The 20,423-nt window shown below is 39.2% G+C and overlaps 1 protein-coding gene across 1 annotated transcript in view; it reads right to left on the bottom strand.

The window, feature by feature from the left end:
• The window catches only part of ATXN10 (ataxin 10), a 262,209-nt gene that overhangs the window by 184,205 nt on the left and 57,581 nt on the right, over window positions 1-20,423 (bottom strand). The window contains exons 4-5 of the mRNA XM_058308930.2: window positions 18,740-18,836; window positions 16,169-16,327 (exon numbers count right to left, since the gene is read on the bottom strand). Of these exons, the coding sequence (XP_058164913.1) occupies window positions 16,169-16,327; window positions 18,740-18,836 (256 nt within the window). The remainder of the gene's footprint in view (window positions 1-16,168; window positions 16,328-18,739; window positions 18,837-20,423) is intronic.

Below are 20,423 nucleotides of genomic sequence, written 5' to 3'. Positions count from 1 at the left end.
CTAATGTGCCCTGCTCAGCCATGTCTGAAAATTTTGGAATGCAAAAATCTACCAAAAGTTGACGGTATGCTATTAAATGGTTTCTCAGCTTTACGATAAAACTGTTAATTATTTTAAAGCTGCTGTCATGGGTTGGATTTTAAAATTTTTACTGAACTAATGCATAAAGAAAAACACACAGATCATAATATACCTCTGTGAACTGTCACAAAGTGAACACAGTCATGTAGCCACAACTAAGGTCAACAAATGGAAAACTCCCTGACCCCTGAAAGCTCTCTTCTTGCCTTTTCCATACATTAGTGGCTCACAGGGGTTGGAGGAAGGGGGAGTAAAGAGTAACTGCTAATGGATGCAGGCTTCTTTGGAGGTGTTGAACATTTTCTGGAATTAGATGCTCGTGATGGTTACACAACTTTGTGACTACATTAAAAACCAATGAATTGTTCATATTAATGGGATATTTTATGCTACATAAATGATATCAGATAAAGAGAGAGAAAGAGAGAAAGAGAACAAACTTAACTCAGATAATAAAAAATGAGAGAATCGGAGGTAGGGAGTGGGGTATATGGGAACTTCTTATATTTTTTAATGTAATATTGTGTGTGATCTATGTATCTTTAAAAAAAGAGATAATTTAAAAAAAAAAAACAAAACAAAACAGGGAGGAGGATGTGGCTCAAGCAAATGGGCTCCTGTCTACCATATAGGAGGTCCAGGGTTCAATGCCCAGGGCCTCCTGGTGAAGGCAAGCTTGCCTGTGTGGTAAGCTGACCCTCGTGGAGTGCTGCCCTGTGGAAGGAGTGCCATCTCACGCAGAAGTGCTGGCCCACATAGAGAGCTTACACAGCAAGATGAAAGAACAAAAAAGAGACACAGAGGAAAAGACAATAAGAGACACAACAGATTAGGGAGCTGAGGTGGCACAAGAGAATGATCACTTCTCTCCCACTCCAGAGTGTCCCAGGGTGGGTTCCCGGAGCCACCTATTGAGAATTCAAGCAGACTCAGAAGAACACACAGCAAATGGACACAGAGAGCAGACAATAGAGGGAGAGGGGAGAAATAAATAAATAAATCTTTAAAAAAAGAGAGATTCTGTTGCTATAACACCTGCCTTACAAGAAATACTAAAGGGAATCCTTTAGGCCAAAATGAAATGACACTATCAGTAACTGGAATCTAAATAAAGATATAGATTATCACAATGATATTAATATAAAGAACATCAGTAAAGGAGATATATAGGTAAATATAAAAGTCAACATAAATGAAATTTTTGTTTATAAATTTTTCTTTCCGATTTAAAATTTAAATGCATAAAGGAATAATTATAAAGCTGTAGTAACAGACATATAGTATATAAAGATGCAATTTGTGGGACAAAAATAGCACAAAGGAGGGTGAAGAAAATGGGAGCTATATAGGAGCAAAGATTTTATTTACCATAGAAATTAAGCTGGTATTAATCCAAATTAGATTGTTAAAAATTAATGTTGGGAAACGGACTTTGGCCCAGTGGTTAGGGCGTCCGTCTACCACATGGGAGGTCCGCGGTTCAAGCCCCGGGCCTCCTTGACCCGTGTGGAGCTGGCCCATGCGCAGTGCTGATGCGCGCAAGGAGTGCCCTGCCACACAGGGGTGTCCCCCGCGTAGGGGAGCCCCACGCGCAAGGAGTGCACCCATGAGGAGGGCCGCCCAGCGCGAAGGAGGGAGCAGCCTGCCGAGGAATGGCGCCGCCCACACTTCCCGTGCCGCTGACGACAACAGAAGCGGACAAAGAAACAAGACGCAGCAAAAAGACACAGAAAACAGACAACCGGGGAAGGGGAGGGGAATTAAATAAATAAAAATAAATCTTTAAAAAAAAAAAAATTAATGTTAATTGTAATCCTCAGGACAACCTCTAAGAAAACTGCACAAAAATAACAGAGTAAAAGAAATGACAAGAGAATTGAAATGGTACACTAGAAAGTATATGAAAGCAGTAATAGAGGAAAAGGGGGAAAAAGACAAGGACAAGACATAGACAAGGACAAGACATACACAAAACATAACAAAAATGGAATAAGTAAATCCTACATTATTAATTACATTAAGTATAAATGGTCTAAATAGTCCAATCAAAAGACAAAAATTGGCAGAATGGATTAAAAAAGAAAAAAATGTGATCCAACTATATGCTGTTTACAGAAGGCATGCTTTAGACTCAGACACAAACAGATTGAAATTAAAGAATGGGGAAAAAACATACCATGGAAATAATAAATGGCTATACTGATTAGACAAAAGAGACTTTAAGGCAAAAATTGTTACTACAAAGAATAACATTTCATAATGATAAAAAGAGTCAATTCATTCAAAAAATATAATAATTATAAATATATGAACCTAGCAACAGAACCGAAAAATAAGTGAAGCAAAAAGCGACAGAACTGAAGGGAAAAATAGAAAATAATCCAACTTCAATAACAGGCAGAACACCTAGACAGAAGTTCAAAAGGGAAACAGAATACTTCAGCTCTATAAACCAGTCACACCCAGAGGCATCCACAAAACACTCTACCCAACAACAGCAGAATACACATTCTTGTCAAGTGTACATGGAACATTCTCTATGATGAATCACCTTAGGTCACAAAACTAGTCTCAACAATTTTAAAATGACTGATATCATACAAAGTATGTTCTCCTACCACAATGAAATGTGTAGCACTTTGATATGGTTCATGAATTCCAAAAACAGATACTGGATTATGCCTGTAAACTGGTCTGGACCTGAGCGTGATTAAATTATGATTAGGCCTTTGATTGGGCCATGCAGTAGGGTGTTGAGTTCCCAGCTCTCAGTAGGTAAGGGCTCACAGATAAAACACATGGCAAAGGACAGAGTTGGAGTTTTGATGCTGGAGTCTTGAACTGGAGCCCCAGGAAGTAAGCACACACAGGAGCTTGTTTGTGAGTAAGAAGAAGCAAGCCCTGGGGAGAGAAGAACCCAGGAAGCCTGAACTCAGGCAGATGTCAACAGCCACCTTGCTCCAACATGTGGCAAAAGACTGTGGTGAGGGAAGTAACTTATGCTTTATGGCCTAGAATCTGTAAGCTTCTACTCCAAAATAAACACCTTTTATAAAAACCAACCGATTTCTGGTATTTTGCATCAGGACCCCTTTGGCTGACTAATACAGAATGAAATTAGCAAACAAAAGGAAATTTAAGAAATAACACAAAAATGTCAAATTAAACACAACAGCCATAAATAACCAGTGATACAAAGAAGATATCACAAGGAATATAAAAAAATACTTTGAGATGAAAGAAAATGAAAATACAGCATACCAAAACTTACGGGATGCAGCTAAAGCAGTTCTTACAAGAAAATTTACAGATAGAAATACCTGTATTGAAAAAGAAAAAATATTCATATAAATAACCTAAGCTTCCATCTTAAGAAACTAGGAAAAAAAGTACAAACTTAACCTGAAGCAAACAGAAGGAAAGAAATAAGTGGAGAAATAAATGAAGCAGACTAGAAATCAATAGAGAAAAAAAAAGTACTTTAAACTGAACAAAACACCCTGACAAACCTTAGACTGACAAAGAACAAAAAGAGATAACTCAAATGACTAAAATCAGGAATAAAGAGGGAAAAATACAACCAATTTCACAGAAATAAGAAGGATTCTAATGGAAAATAATAAACAATTGTGGGCCAAATAATTTGATAACCTAGAAAAAATGGACAAATTCCTAGAAAGATACAAACTATGGAAACTGAAACAAGAAGATAGAGACTATCTGACTAGACCTATAAAAAGTAGAGACCAAATTAGTAACCAAAAATTTCCCAAAAGAAGAACCAAGGACTGGATAACTTTCCTAGTGAATTTTAACAAACAGGTAAAGAATTAAAACAAATTCTTTACAAACTCTTCCAAAAATAACAGAAAATGAGGAAACAATCCCCAACTCATTCTGTGAGGCCAAGGTTAACCTAATATTAAAACCAGATAATGATACTACAAGAAAATATTAGCAAATTGAATCCAGTAATGTATAAAAAACAATCTACACTGTGACCAAATGAGATTTATCTCAGGAAAGTAGAGTTTAACATGAGAAAATTAATCACTATACTCCTTAATAATAGACTCCAGTATGAATGCCACATGATTATCTCAATAGGTGCAGACAAGCATATGACAGTAGGAGGGCAAGATGGCAGCAGAATAAGGCACTGCAGGAGTCAGCTCGTCTTGCAGCACAGTTAGTAATCAGTCAGAGCTATCTAAAGTACATTATTTGGGGGCCCAGGAGAGAGAAGAACATGCTGCAACACCCTTGGAAGAACAGGACGAGGAGATTGCCTATCTGCAGTGAAGATTCTTGAGTAAAGCACTCCATGTTGCAGAGGCCAGTGCCAATCGTTACTGGTAGTGCAAGCTGCCTCGGTAGAAATTTCCTGGATAAAGCTACTTATTAATAAATTCAGCTGGCTAAGGTGAATCCTAAGAACAACTAAAGTTTGAACCTGTCCAAGTCGGAAAGAGGTCGGTAGCCACCATTTTAACTCTGCCCCCAGCATAAGGGGAAGCAGGGCTAAGTGAAAATCAGTCATCGTAGGGACTGGCTTCTTTCCACCCAGGCCAGTCTATTGCTCTAGCCTGGGCTCCAGCCACACCTCCAACAGGGAGGAAGCTGAAACCTGCACGGGCCTCTCCAGGCAATTACAGGTGCTTTCAGCCTGCATGGACTAGATTGTTGGGCACTCCCGTGGCTCCATCCCCACGCTGGGCAACTGCAACTGCTTTTGGCACATACAAACTAGACTGTTGGATACACCTGTGGCTCCATCCCCATCCCACACAGAGCAGGAGGGACAATGCTCCCTCAGGCTCTCCGGGCAACTGGAGTCATTTCCTGACTGGTAGGCTAGATTTCTGCATACCCCTGGAGCTCCACCCCCGCCCCAGGCAGAGGGTGGCCGGTGCTTCGAAAGTCTACCTGGGCAACTACAGACAGTCTTAGCCTGAACAGCTTGGATTACTGCTCCATCCTTACACTTGGCAGGAGAGAAAGGTGAGAGAAGCTTATTAAACTTAATAATTAAATTTACTTGGAGGGAAGTGGACTTGGCCCAGTGGAGAGGGTGTCCGCCTACCACATGGGAGGTCTGCGGTTCAAACCCCGGGCCTCCTTGACCTGTGTGGAGCCGGTCCATGTGCAGTGCAGATGTGCGCAAGGAGTGCTGTGCCACGCAGGGGTGTAGGGGAGCCCCACGTGCAAGGAGTGCACCCTGTAAGGAGAGCCGCCCAGCGCTTAAAGAAAGTTCAGCCTGCCCAAGAATGGCGCCGCACACACAGAGAGCTGACACAACAAGATGACACAACAAAAAGAAACACAGATTCCCGTGCCGCTGACAACAGAAGCGGACAAAGAAGAACACGCAGCAAATAGACACAGAAAACAGACAATGGGGGGGGGGGAAATGAATAAATAAATCTTAAAAAAAATTTTTTTACTTGGAAGGGTAAGAGGCCCTGAAGAGCCAGAAATACCTTAAAAGGAAGAATGAAGTTGGAGGACTCTCACTTCTGGACTTTAAATCCTATTACCTAGCTACAGTGATTAAAATAGCATTGTACTGGCAAAAGACAGACATATAGACCAATGAATCCAAACTGATGGCTCATAAAGAGACCCTCTCATTTATGGTCAAGTGATTTTTGACAAGGCTGTCAAACCTGTCCAGATGGGACATAACAGTCTATTCAATAAATGGTGCTGGGAGACATGGATATTCATATCCAAAAAAAGAAAGAGGACCTCTATCACCCACCTTATACAAAAATTAATTCAGGGAAACGGACTTTGGCCCAGTGGTTAGGGCGTCCGTCTACCATATGGGAGGTCCGCGGTTCAAACCCCGGGCCTCCTTGACCCGTGTGGAGCTGGCCATGTGCAGCGCTGATGCGCGCAAGGAGTGCCGTGCCACACAAGGGTGTCCCCCGCGTGGGGAAGCCCCACGCGCAAGGAGTGCGCCTGTGAGGAGAGCCGCCCAGCGCGAAAAGAAAGAGCAGCCTGCCCAGGAATGGCGCCGCCCACACTTCCCGTGCCGCTGACGACAACAGAAGCGGACAAAGAAACAAGACGCAGCAAACAGACACCAAGAACAGACAACCAGGGGAGGGGGGGAAATTAAATAAATAAATAAATCTTTAAAAAAAAAAATTTAATTCAAAATAGAGCAAACCCCTCAATATAAAAGCCAGAACCATAAAACTCCTAGAAGAAAATGTAGGGAAACATGTACAAGACCTGGTGGTAGGGGAGTGGATATGGCTCAAGCAGTTGAGCACCTGCTTCCCACATGGGAGGTCCCAGGTTGAGTCCCTGGTACCTCCTAAAACCAAGCAAACAAACAACTAAGGAGAACCGATATGGTTCGGTGGTTGAGTGACAGCTTCCCACATACAAGGTCCAGTACCTAAAAAAACTATAATGAAATATCATCTCATACCTCAGAGAATGACCATTATTTAAAAAACAGAAAACAATAAGTGCTGGAGAGGATGTGGAGAAACAAGAACACTCTGTCTCTGTTGGTAGGAATGTAGACTAGTGTAGCCTCTGTGGAAGACAGATTGGCAGTTCCTCAGGAAGCTAAATATAGAAATGCCATATGATCAAACATTCTCTCTACGATGAATATATCAAGAATGAAAACACGGATACGAACAAACATTTGCCCACCAATGTTCAGTGACACTGTCAAAAGAGGGAAACAATCCAAGTGTCCATCAACTCATGAATGGATAAACAAAATGGGGTATATATATACGACAGAATATTATGCTGCTCTAAGAAGAAATTAAATTGGGACATATATGGTAACATGGGTAAACTATGAAAACATTATTCTAAGTGAAATAAGCCAGACATAAAAGGACCAATATCATATGGTCTTACTAACATCACTAAATGCAAAGAATAAACACATGGAGTTAAAACTTAAACTACAGGTTACTAGGAGATAGGATGAGGGCTGAGAAGGGGTACTGATGCTTAATGTATGTAGAATTCTTAATGACTATGGAAGTGGGGAAATGGATAGAGTTGATAATAACACATTATAGTGAATATAACTAACACAGTTGGTTTATAATGGGATTGTGGCTGAAAGGGATAGTCTAGGGACGTAAATGTCGATTGAAAGAAAGCTAGAGAATAATCTAGGGACTGATTAACATAGTGAACCCAAATGGATGAGGATTGCGGTTAATAATACAAATACAAGAATGTTCTTTTATGAACTAGAACAAATGTATATCACTATTACAAGGTGGTCAGAATATGGTGATGCATTGGAACAATACAATTAATGTAACTTACCAACTACAGTTATGAGTAAATTGTAATAGTTCTGCATCAATGTCAAAGAAAGTACAATATCAATGCTAAGGGTCAATAATGGGGGAGAGGGGATTTTTTTCTTTTGGACTACAGAAAACATTCAAAAATTTACTAAAGTGATGACTGTATAACTCTGTGGTGAAAGTGAGAACCACTGAGCATACACTCTGTATAGACTGGACAAGGCATAGCATTATATATAACAGTGAACCATATGGTGGAAGATAGACTGCGTAACAGTACAAATATGGGCGGCGGACTTGGTCCAGTGGTCAGGGCATCCGTCTACCACATGGGAGGTCCGCGGTTCAAACCCCGGGCCTCCTTGACCCGTGTGGAGCTGGCCCATATGCAGTGCTGATGCATGCAAGGAGTGCAAAGCCACGCAGGGGTGTCCCCCGTTCAGGGGAGCCCCACGCACAAGGAGTGCACCCCGTAAGGAGAGCCGCCCAGCGCAAAAGAAAGTGCAGTCTGCCCAGGAATGGCGCCGCACACAGGGAGACCTGACACAAGATGACACAACGGAAAGAAACACACAGATTCCCGTGCCACTGACGACAACAGAAGCGAACAAAGAAGACGCAGCAAATAGACACAGAGAATAGACAACAGGGGTGGAAGGGGAGAGAAATAAATAAATCTTAAAAAAAAAAAAAACAGTACAAATATGAAAGGGTTCTTTCATGAACAATACAAATACATGGTGTTAACAATGGGGGCGGGGTATGGAAGAAACATACCAAATGTAAGCAAAGGACCATAGCACTAATAGTCTGATGATGTTCTTTCATAACCTGTAACAAAAGTTGGTGAAGGGGTATTATATGGGAATTCTGAACATTACACTTGATTGTTTTGTAATTTCACAAGTAAAAATAAAGAATATAATAAACTGGGTGAACACGAATAATATGAAAGCATAAACCTAAAATAGCAGCTCTTATGAGAATAAAAGGCACAACAAATTAAAAAATATACGGATGTTTTTATTCAACTGTGTTTTCTTCTTATATTTTAAAGATTTATTTTATATATATCTCTCCCCTTCCCCACCATTATCTGCTCTCTGTGTCCATCTGCTGTGTGTTCTTCTGCATCCACTTGCATTATCCGGCAGCAGTGGGCAACCGTGTCCCTTTTTTGTTGCGTCATCTTGCTGCATCAGCTCTCTGTGTGTGCAGCGCCACTCCTAAGCGGGTGTCGCTTTTTTTTTTTCCCACATGGGGTGGCTCTCCTTGTGGGGCGCACTACTTGCGCATGGGGCACCCCTACGCAGGGGTGCTCCTGCATGGCACAGCACTCCTTGCACATGGCAGCACTGCACTTGGGCCAGCTTACCACATGGGTCAGGAGGCCTTGGGGATCAAACCCTTGACCCTCTATATGGTAGACGGATGGTCTATCAGTTGAGCCACATTTGTTTCCCTCTTTTTATTTTTAAATTATTATTTATATTCTCAATTAATAAATGTACAAAATAAAGTTAAAAAAAAAAAATACCAGAGGCATGTAACAGCAGATCTAAAGAAGTAGAAGAAAGGATCACTGAGCTTCAAGACATGGCCTCCAAAAGTGAACATATAAAAGAACAGAAACCAAAATAATGAGAAAATGAACGGGATCTCAGGGAACAAAATGACAGCAAGAGATGTACAAATATACATGTCACAGGTGTCCCAGAAGGAGAAGAGGAGGGAAAAGGGACACAGAAAGAATACTTAAGGAATTAATGGCAGAAAATTTCCCAGCCCTATTGAAGGACATAGATATCCATGCCCAAGAAGCATAATATACTCCCATCCAAATAAACTTAATAGACCTACTCTGAGAAACATACTAATCAGAATGTCAAATGTCAAAGATAAAGAGGGAATCTTTAGAGCAGCAAGAGAAAAGAGGTACATCACATACAAGGGATGCCCAATTAGAGTAAGTACGGATTTCACATCAGAAACCATGTTGGCAAGAAGGTAGTGGCATGGTATATTAAAGATACTTAATGTAAAAACTGTCAGCCAAGAATCTTATATCTGCAAATTGGTCTTTCAAAAATAAGGGAGAGTTTAGAATAGTCACAGATAAACAGAAACTAAGAGCTTGTAACCAAGAGACCAGCTTTGTAGGAAATACTAAAGGGAGTGCTACAGCCTGAAAAGAGGAGACACAGGCTTCTAGAAATGAAGATTATATCAGTAAAAGAAACTGAAAGTGTAAAAAGAGTGGTGAAAATAAGATACAACAGACAAAACCCAAAGGTCAAAAACAGGTGAAGTCACTCAGCTAAGATGGAGTTGAAGAAGGACAATCACCACACCATGGAGCCTAGAGTGATTACAACTGAAAATGGGAGGATGGCAGCCAGCATCCATGTGGAATCTGAGCCTCCTCTTGACATAGAGGTGCAATGGACACAACCAATCCAATGTCCACATAGAAGAGGTGGCATTGGATTGGGAAAAGTGGACATGGTGGACGATGGGTATGGGGAAGGGCAGGAAGAGATGAGAGGTGGGGGCGTATTTGGGACGTGGAGCTGCCCTGGATGGCGCCTCGGGGGTGATCACCGGACATCGTGGATCCTCACAGGGCCCACTGGATGGAATGGAGGAGAGTATGGGCCATGATGTGGACCATTGTCTATGAGGTGCAGAGGTGCCCAAAGATGTACTTACCAAATCCAATGGATGTGTCATGATGATGGGAACGAGTGTTGTTGGGGGGGGAGAGGGGGGGTGGGGGGGTGGGGTTGAATGGGACCTCACATATATATTTTTAATGTAATATTATTACAAAGTCAATAAAAAAAAAAAACTGGAAAAAAAAAAAAAACAGGTGAAGTAAGAACTGCCTTTACAACAATAATTGTATTTTTCTTTTTTCATAATATCTTTATCAGGCTTTGGTGTTAGGGTGATATTGTATTTATAGATGAGTTTGGTAGTGTTCCTTCCCATTCAAGTCTTTGAAAGAGTTTGAATTAGACTTGAATTAAATCTTTTTGAATGCTTGGTAGAATTAACCTATGAAGCCATCTGGTCCTGGGCTTTTTACTTGGAGAGTTGTTTGATGACTATTTCAATCTCTTGACTTGCGATTGGTTTACTGAGGTCTTCTAGTTTCTCTAGGGTCAGTGAAGGTTGTTCATACGTTTCTAGGACTTTTTCCATTTTATCTACATTGTCTAGGTTGTTGGTGTACAGTTGTTCATAGTAACCTCTTATGATCTCATTTATTTCTGTGTGGTCAGTAGTAATGTCCCCATTTTCATTTCCGATTTTATTTATTTGCATCTTCTCTTTTTTTTTTTTTTTGTCGGTCTAGCTAAGGGTTTGTCAATTTTGTTAATCTTCTCAAAGAAGCAATCTTTGGTTTTATTGATTCTATTGTTTTTTTGTTCTTAATTTCATTTCTTTCTGTTCTGATTTTTGTTATTTCATCCCTTCCACTCACTTTGGGAACAGTTTGTTGTTCTTTTTCTAGTTCATCAAGCTTTGTAGTTAGCTCATTAATTTTAGCTCTTCTTTTTTAACGTAAGTACTGAGAGCTGTAAATTTCCTTTTGAGTACTGCCTTTCCTGAATCCCATGGGTTTTGATATACTTACTTTTGTTTTCATTTGTTTCAAAATATTTACTGATTTCTCTCGCAATTTCTTCTTTGATCCATTCATTATTTAAAAGGGTACTGTTTAATCTCCATATATTTATGAACTTGCCCTTTTACTGCCTGATGTTCATTTCCAGCTTTTTTTAATTGATCAGAGAAAGGGCTTTGTATAATTTCAACCTTTTAAAATTTACTGAGATCTGTTTTGTGACTCAACATATGGTCTATCCTGGAGAAAGGTCCATGAGCACTTGAGAAGAATGTAAGGAAGACTCACACTTCCTGATTTGAAAATTTACTACAAATTTACAATAATCAAGATGGTGTGGTGACGACAGCCATATAGACCAATGAATAGACTTGGGAGTCCAGAGAAAAATACTTTATATTTATGAGCAATGGGCTTTGAACAAGAACATCAAGACAATTTAATGGGGAAAGAATGGTCTCTTCAACAAATGATGCTGAAAAGCTGAATATGCTCATGCAAAACAATAAAATATCATATACAAAAATTAACTCAGAATGGCTGAAACACTTAAAAATGAGAGCCAAACCTATAAAATATTTAAATCTTCATGACCTTGGATTAGGCAATGGTTTCAGATATGACATCAAAAACACAAGCAACCAAAGAAAACACTGATAAACTAAACTTGGTCAAAATTAAAAACAACTGTGCTTCAAAGACACCATCAAGAAAGTTAGAGGCAGCCCACAAAATAGGAAAAATTTTGCAAATCACATATCTAATGACACAATTGAGACTATGTAAAGAACACTTAAAACTCGGCAATCAAAAGACAAATAACCCAGTTTAAAAATGATCAAAAGACCTGACCAGACATTTCTCCAAGGAAGATACACAAATGGCCAAGGAGCACATGAAAAGTTGTCAACATCTTAGTCATGAGAGAAACACAAATCAAAACCAAAGTGAGGATAATGGGAAGATGGGGACAGATTAACAGGCAGAGCTGAATGCTCTCACAAAAACAATGGAGAAAGCACCAAAAGCAGTCCGAGGAACCTGCTTTGGAGATCAGCTGACTAAGACAGTGCTACACAACTCCCAGGAGGGTAAGGGACAGAGAGATAAAGAAGTCAAAACGACAAACGTGGCAGCCACGAAGGGCAACCCTTCCCCACCCCCAAGATATTAAGTTGAAGTACAACACTTCAGCTCACTGCAGCTGACTCAGAGGGAAACAAACATCTTTCTCCCTGTCAGTTATTTCAAGGGAGAAGGGAGGGAAGGTTGGGGTGCTTTTCTTCAATGAATTCAGCCAGGAGATCCTGCTTTTCCAATCTGGAGATTCAACACAGGAAGGAAAGCCAAGACTAAAATATCTCTGTGGAAAGATGTGCTGATTATCACCATCGGCTGGCCAGTATGGAAACTGCATGGACAAAAACTGCTCACGCTCACTTTCTGGGAGAAAACCTGTGCCCCACTAGTGAGTCCCTGGTCCAATTTTGAAAACTTAAGCTGGGCAATTTTAAAGACTGAGAATAAGTTGAACCACGTGTGAAAGAAGAGCTGAGGGGAAAAAAAAAACAAACACAAAAGGCAAGAGAGAGAAATTAGCCATTAACCATCAACATATTCAGATGCCTAGACATCGCAAAAAATTATAAGCCATACTAGGAAACAGGAAGAGATGGCCCAGCCAAAAGAACAAAACAAATACCCTGAAGAGGTACAGGATTTAATACAATTAAATAGTGATAATCACACTACTCTCCTAAATCACTTCAAAGAATTAAAAAAATATATGATTAAAGCAATAAAGGATATTAAGAAATCAATGGGAGAGAGCATAAAGAATAATTTGAAAGCCTGCAAAGAAAAGTAACAGACCCTATGGGAATGAAAGACACAATGAATAAGATTAAAAATACATTCTTATGTGGAGGCACATAAGAGCATATTTGAATTGCTGGAAGACAGAATTAGTAATTTCAAAGACAACATCTGAACTGGGAAAGACAGAACAGAGAGAGAATGGACAAAATGGAACAGGGTCTCGGGGAATTGAATGACAACACAAAATGTGCAAACATTCACATTGGTGTCCCAGAAGGAGAAGAGAATGGAAAAGGGACAGAAAGAACATTTAAGGAAATAATGGCCGAAAACTTTCCAACTCTTATGAAAGACATAAATATCAATATCCAAGAAGGACAATGCACCCCAAACAGAATAAATCCAAAGAGACCTAACCCAAGACACCTACTATTCAGTATAACAAATATCAGAGATAATCAGAATGTCAAATGCCAAAGACAAAAAAGAATTCTGAAAGCAGCAAGAGCAAAGCATCTCACACAAGGGAACTTCAATAAGACTAAGTACCGATCTCTCATCAGAAACCATGGAGGTGAGAAGAAAGTGGCATGATGTATGTAAGGTTCTGAAAGAGAAAAAGCACCAGTCAAGAATTCTGTATCCAGCAAAGCTGTACTTCAAAAATGAGGGTGAGTTCAAAGTCTTCAAAGACAAAAACTGATAGAATATGTTACCAAAAGACCAGATTTGCAAGATACTAAAATGGGTACTATAACCCAAAAGGAAAAAACAAGGGCAAGAGATTTAGAAAAGAGTTTAGAAATGAAAATTATTAGGAAAGGTAAACTAAAGGATAAGAAGACAATAGAACAACATGACAACAGACAGCCAATGGACAAAATGGATGAAGTAAATAATGCCTTTACAGTAATCACACTGAACGTTAATGAATTGAACTCCCCAGTCAAAAGTCATAGACTGACAGAATGGGTAAAAAAAAAAATGAGCTGTCTATGTTGTCTACAAAAGACCCACCTCAGATGTAAGGACACAACCATGTTAAAAGTGAAAGGTTGGGAAAAAAGGTATTTCACGCAAATAGCAACCAAAAAAAGAGCTGAAGTAGACCAGAAAAATGTAAAATAACAACATTATAGTATATGAACAATAATTACTCAATGCAACAGGCAAATTGTTCCTATGATCAGGCAAATTGTTATCTGCTGTAACTCATTCCAATAAGATGTGAAGAATTCCCAAATAGGAATTTGATTATCTAAAAAGAATCACGGCCTAAATGGAACTTAAATAGCTAAACCAATAATTTATTTCATTCTTAAAGATTATGCCCAAGAGAGCTATAATATAAAAATGAGAATGTTATAATTAATTTCTATTATATTTGAATTATTTACATTTATAAATTTTATTGCTATTTTATCTATTTTTCATAATTGATTATATTAAATCTAACCTGGCCTTGCACTCTCTTTTAAAATTTGTAATTTTTAATCAATCAATTTTTCTATTTATTTTTCAATTTTACAATAAATGATTCTAACAGCTTAAAAAAAGAAAAATCTATTGATTATACTCTTTGGATAGATCATATGGTATGTGAATATATTTCAATAAAACTGCTTAACAAACAAATAAATGATTGTGCAAAAATAGCCAGAAATAGCAACCATGTACAGCAAGGGAAACGGAGAGATTGAGAGGTAATTTTGTTTGTCTTTTATTATTATTACTGCAATAATGAAAATGCTTTAATAAGCCTGAAGTGATGAACACACAACTATGTGATTATACCAAATACCACTGATAGTACACTTTGGATAAATTGTATGCTTTATTGACATGTATCAATAAAATTTATTTTAAAAAAAAAGACAGTGAGAGGCGACTTTACACTCGTTGGGGGGCTATAATGAGAAAGATAGTAACAAATGTTGGTTTAGCATATGGAGACATTGGAACCCTTATACACTGGTAGTGGTCGGAATACAAAATGGTACTACCCCTTTTGAAAAGAGTTTGGCAATCAATCAAAAAGCTTAGTTACCGTATGACCCAGCAATTCCATTTCTAGGTATATGCCTAAGAGAACTGAAAACATATTCCCATACAAAACATGTATAAAAATTTTTATTATAACATTATTCATCATAGCCAAAAAGTAGATTAGTGATTGTCAGGTGCTGGGGCAAGGGAGAATGGGGAGTGACTGGCTAATGAACAAGGGATTTCTTATGGAGGAGATGAAAATGTTCTGGAATTAGTGTTGAAACTATCTGACAAAATTTTTAAGTAGCCACCACAAAATTGCTTTAATGAGTAATTGTGAATTCCTTTAAAATAAAAGAAAATCTCAGCAAAGAAACTGAAGTTAGAAAAAAGAACCAAATGGAAATTACAGAACTGAAAAATCTAATAAATGGGGGGGGGGCGGAACTTGCTGGATGGTCTCAATAATAAAAGAGAGGACAGAAGACAGAAACAGTGAACTTAAGGAAAGATCAGTATAATTTACTCAATAAGAAAAAAGAGAAAAAAGACTGGAAAATAAAAAGACCAAAGCCACGGTGACCTATGTGACAATAACAAAAGATTACCATTTGTATCATCAGAATGCTGGCAAATGGCTTCACCAGGCACCCTGGTAATTTTATACATATCCACACAGGCCATGCAGGCAAAAGCTTGAACCACAGTTAATCTGAGTCTTGGCAGAATGCTCTGCCAATGCGATCCTTCTGGAACAAGAGATGAAGGGAGGCCTGAAGCCTCTGTGGCTCACTTCCATTGGCCTCTCCATCCAAGCGCTCATGTCTCAGTCCTCCCAGGTTCTGATCAGGCATTGGGCTTGCTGCTCTGCCTCCCTTAGGACATAAAACCACTTAGCTACATTCTAGAAATGGCTTTTTAGCAACAGAGTATCTCAGAATTTCCATTCCAGGCATCCAGCCACTTTTGTTTCCATGTCAGCTTTCGTGGTATATGGGACGAGGCTCACAGGGAGCTGGTCTCTAGCTTATTCTTTACTCTGTCCATGCAAAGAACAATCTAAGACTAAAAATATCTCATTGTATCCCTTATTGATGCTCAATACTCATATCACAATTCAACTCTTTACTTCTCTTCAAGACTCTGAGCTCTCTGAATGTAATCTCTGGCAATTTGCTATGCACTCAATCAACACTCAATATTATTTGAATGAAGGAATTACTAAACAAATTCACCCATATGAACTGGAAAAAGAACTTTTCGGAAATGAAAAATAATTTTTAAAGACATCTATAAAGAAAGTGATCTACCAGAATATCTTAAGCAATTCAAATTTTAAAAAGATACTTACGGCCATTCTGATTCAGGTTGCTTTTGGTGAGCTTCTATGACACTAATTGCAATATTGATATTTTCTTCCAGTTCTTTCATTCTTTCAGGATTAAGGGATGTGAACAAAATCATTGAAGAGTAGGCAATAATTTTTTTGTCGTGATGATTTAAGCAAGTCCTTCAAAATAAAGAAATGAAATCATTAGTCTAATTTACTAAACATGACAAAATAGGATAACAAATAATAATGGACTCATTAACTATCTCAATACATACTAGTATTTTTAAGAACTTAAGAAAAATTACAATATTCTGAAGCAGGTACATAATTTACTATAAAAAGATATCTCAAAAGAGTAAAATATAAAAGTGACATTAAAAAGTATCCATTATGGGGAAGGGGACATCCCTCAACTGACTGGGCTCCTGTCTACCATATGGGAGGCCCAGGGTTTGCTTCCCAGGGCCTCCTTGTGAAGACAAACTGGCCCATGCCCGTGGAGAGCTGGTGCAGCAAGATGACACAACAAAGATAAGAACGCACAGCAAATGGACACAGAGAGCAGACAGCAAGCAAGTGGCAATGGGGGGGAGGAGGGAAATAAATAATTTTTTTTTTAAAGTATCCAATATGACTCAAAAAAAAAAGCAACTTAACATTTGATTAGTGAAAATGAGATTAATTTATAAAGCACAAAATGCTTGTTCTCATTAGAAAAACAAAATCAAAAGGTAAAAAAATGGTAACTCAATGACTACAGGCATCCCTTTAATAGTTATGAGGGAAAGAATATCTAAGGGAAAGATAGTATTACAGTGGCAAAAAATAGAATTTGGAGTCAAGGGCCTTGATGTAAGTCCTAGCTCATCTACTTCTCAGCTGTATGACTTTAGGAAGGTCATTAATTATCAGCTGTCCATTATATTACAGGTCATGCACTGTACAGGATTTTTGCTTTTCATTTGAATTTCATAATCCTCTTCTGGAGGAGGTATTATTCTCAGGTACAGATTAGGAATGTGGAAACTGAAGTTCAGAGCACAATGCCAGTACTCCCAAAGCTGGAATTCAACTTGGTGTTATATGTCTCACAAACAAATCGAGTGAAGTCCCATAACTATTTCCAGTAATATTTCTGATACTAGAAAAGAAATACAATAAGAAGACCTTACAAGACCTTCTCCACATACTCTCAGAGCCTCTGTGAGGATCAAATGAGATAAGGTAGTACAAATGTAGCACTACCAAATAAACGGTTGCCACACCCTGAATGCAATGGCCAGCTTCTCCCCCTGGATTTACTCCGGTTAGATTAGACGTTACATTATAATGTACTTGTCCATTCCCTTATTTCCCCCATCAAACCATGGGTTCCTTTAGGGTAATGAGTATCTTTAAATTAGCATTGTAATCCAATCATCTGGCAAAGAACTCAACACAGAATATTTGTCCAAAATGTTTTAAAGCAATGAATTCTCAAATATAACCAACTGCTATTTCTGTAGCTAGGATCTCATAATTCTTTTCTTCTGAGTTCAATAATTATTATTCATAAGGCTAAGAGGCATTTATCTACCTCCGACACTAATATTTGCAGGAATTTGAGAACCTCTCTTAGATGCAGAGAGCTAGGAGTAACATTAGAGTTAATCTGACTCAGACACCACACTTAACCAGTGAGCCCAGAAAACCCAGCTAGGGAGGGCAGCATGGGGTTCCAGCAGTCTGATATTGAGGAAGAGGGTAAGCTCTGGATCTGGAGACCACTTGGTTAATATTCCAGCTAAAGATATTTATCAGCCACAAGTTCAGTTCCCTCATCTGCCACTTACCTTGCAGGGCTCTTGTCAAGAACAGGGATAACAGACATAAAATGCCCAGACTGAGGCATTCAAACAACAGCCACTGCCCCTCACGTTGTTGCCATCAACAGTCACTGAGTTCACTGGCAACAGAGGCTGGACTAAAAGCCAGGCTTCCCATGCCCAGACAGTGCCTCCTCAATGACACTAACCTGCCTCCTCTACCTGCTCACCTTTTACCTCCATGCTCAATTTCTTATAAACCAACACAGACCACCAAGAAAACCACCAAGATCCAATCCAGCTAAATGGCTTGGTTACCCACATCCTACAATTCTCCTTACCTACCAAACATATAACATTATGCTGAGCATACTAGAAGAGCTCAATAAATCAATTATTAATTGGCTGCCCACATTTCTGCCATATCTGGTGTTCTGTTTAATGTTTTTTCATTATGAATTTTAGTGCCCTTAACAATACTGCCTACTTTAACCACAACCTTTGTTTTCTTAATTCAAATAAAACTGACATCCAATAGAGGGCACGAGTCTTAAGTTCTAGTTCAAAGAATACGTATACACCTGTGTAAGCACCACCCAAGAAGGCACCCTCGTGCTCTCCCAGTCAGTATATGAGTTTGTTCTGCCACCACCCACCAAGAATAACCACTACCCTGGTTGCCATCACCATAGGTTACTTTCTCCTGTTTTCAAACTTCAAAATAATGTAACAACATAATTACAATCATTTTAGAAATTAGGAAAATCTCTAACTATATACTCACAAAAAGAGCTCTGGGAAAGCATGCACCCAAACAATAGACTGGGATTCTTCATTGCGTGAGGCAATGTTGCCTAAGAACTGCAGGCCACAGCGAAAAGCTGAGAAAATACCAAAGCAAAAAGAAACATATATGATTAAAACAATATTTTTTCAATGGAAAATGAACAAATGCATCTTGATTAAAAAACATTCTCCATGTTATTAAACAGAAAGTTTCTATTTGCTTTTTTCTTTTTTTAAGATTTATTTATTTATTTATTTCTCTCCCCTCCGCCCCCCCCCCACCCCAGTTGTCTGTTCTCTGTGTCTATTTGCTGCGTGTTCTTTGTCCGCTTCTGTTGTCAGCGGCACGGGAATCTGTTTCTTTTTTGTTGCGCCATCTTGTGGTGTCAGCTCTCCATGTGTGCGGCGCCATTCTTGGGCAGACTGCACTTTCTTTCTCGCTGGGCGGCTTTCTTTACAAGGCACACTCCTTGCACGTGGGGCTCCCCTACGCGGGGATACCCGTGTGGCACGGCATTCCTTGCGCGCATCAACACTGCGCGTGGGCCAGCTCCACACGGGTCAAGGAGGCCCAGGGTTTGAACCACAGACCTCTTATGTGGTAGACGGATGCCCTAACCACTGGGCCAAGTCCACTTCCCTCTATTTGCTTCTTTTAACTACAAAGTTCTCTCACCACAGTGAAACTTTGGGCATCACACCAATATTAAAATGCCACAACAAAACAATATACTCTATACAAATAATTAATTTCTTAAATAAAATAAATGTAAACACAAATATGCTTGTAATTACACTAAATATAATTGGAATATATGTTCCAATTAAAAGATATGACTCAGGCTGGGTTTTTAAAATATTTAACTGCATGCTATTTAAAACAGACCTGGAGGACTGCACTTGGCCCAGTGGTTAGGGAATCTGTCTACCACATGGGAGGTCCGTGGTTCAAACCCCAGGCCTTCTTGACCCGTGTGCAGCTGGCCCATGCACAGTGCTGATGTGCTCAAGGAATGCCCTGCCACACAGGGGTGTCCCCCACGTAGAGGAGCCCCACACGCAAAGAGTGCGCCCCATAAGGGGAGCCGCCCTGCACGAAAGAAAGTGCAGCTTGCCCAGGAATGGTGCCGCACACACGGAGAGCTGACACAACAAGACGACCCAACAAAAAGAAACACAGATTCCTATGCCACTGACAACAACAGAAGCGGACAAAGACAACGACGAGGCAAACAGACACAGAGAACAGACAACCGGGAGACGCAGCAAATAGACACAGAGAACAGACAACGAGGGTGGGGGGAGGGGAGAGAAATAACTAAATAAATCTTTTTAAAAAAATAAAATAAAATAAAACAGACCTATCTAAAAGGCGATAGAACTATTAAAAGCTAAAGAATGGAAAAAACATATTCCACGCAAATACCAGCCTAAAAAGTAAATCAAACAGTTAAAATAAGACATAAAAACCTTCAGACAAAAAGCATTATTAAAGATCTTTTTACAAATCCTTCAGAATGATTCAATTCACCAGAGATACAACTTTATATAAGAATGTACCTAATAACATGATCTCAAATATATACAGGAAAAATTGATAAAAGTACAAAGGAAACACAAAAATGCAAACTCAATATACCTTTCTCAGTAATTTATAGAACAAGCAGACAAAAAAAATCAGT

This window comes from Dasypus novemcinctus, chromosome 12 (genome assembly GCF_030445035.2).
Source record: "Dasypus novemcinctus isolate mDasNov1 chromosome 12, mDasNov1.1.hap2, whole genome shotgun sequence".
NCBI classification, from domain to species: domain Eukaryota; kingdom Metazoa; phylum Chordata; class Mammalia; order Cingulata; family Dasypodidae; genus Dasypus; species Dasypus novemcinctus.
This window is presented reverse-complemented; position numbering and strand designations above follow the sequence as displayed.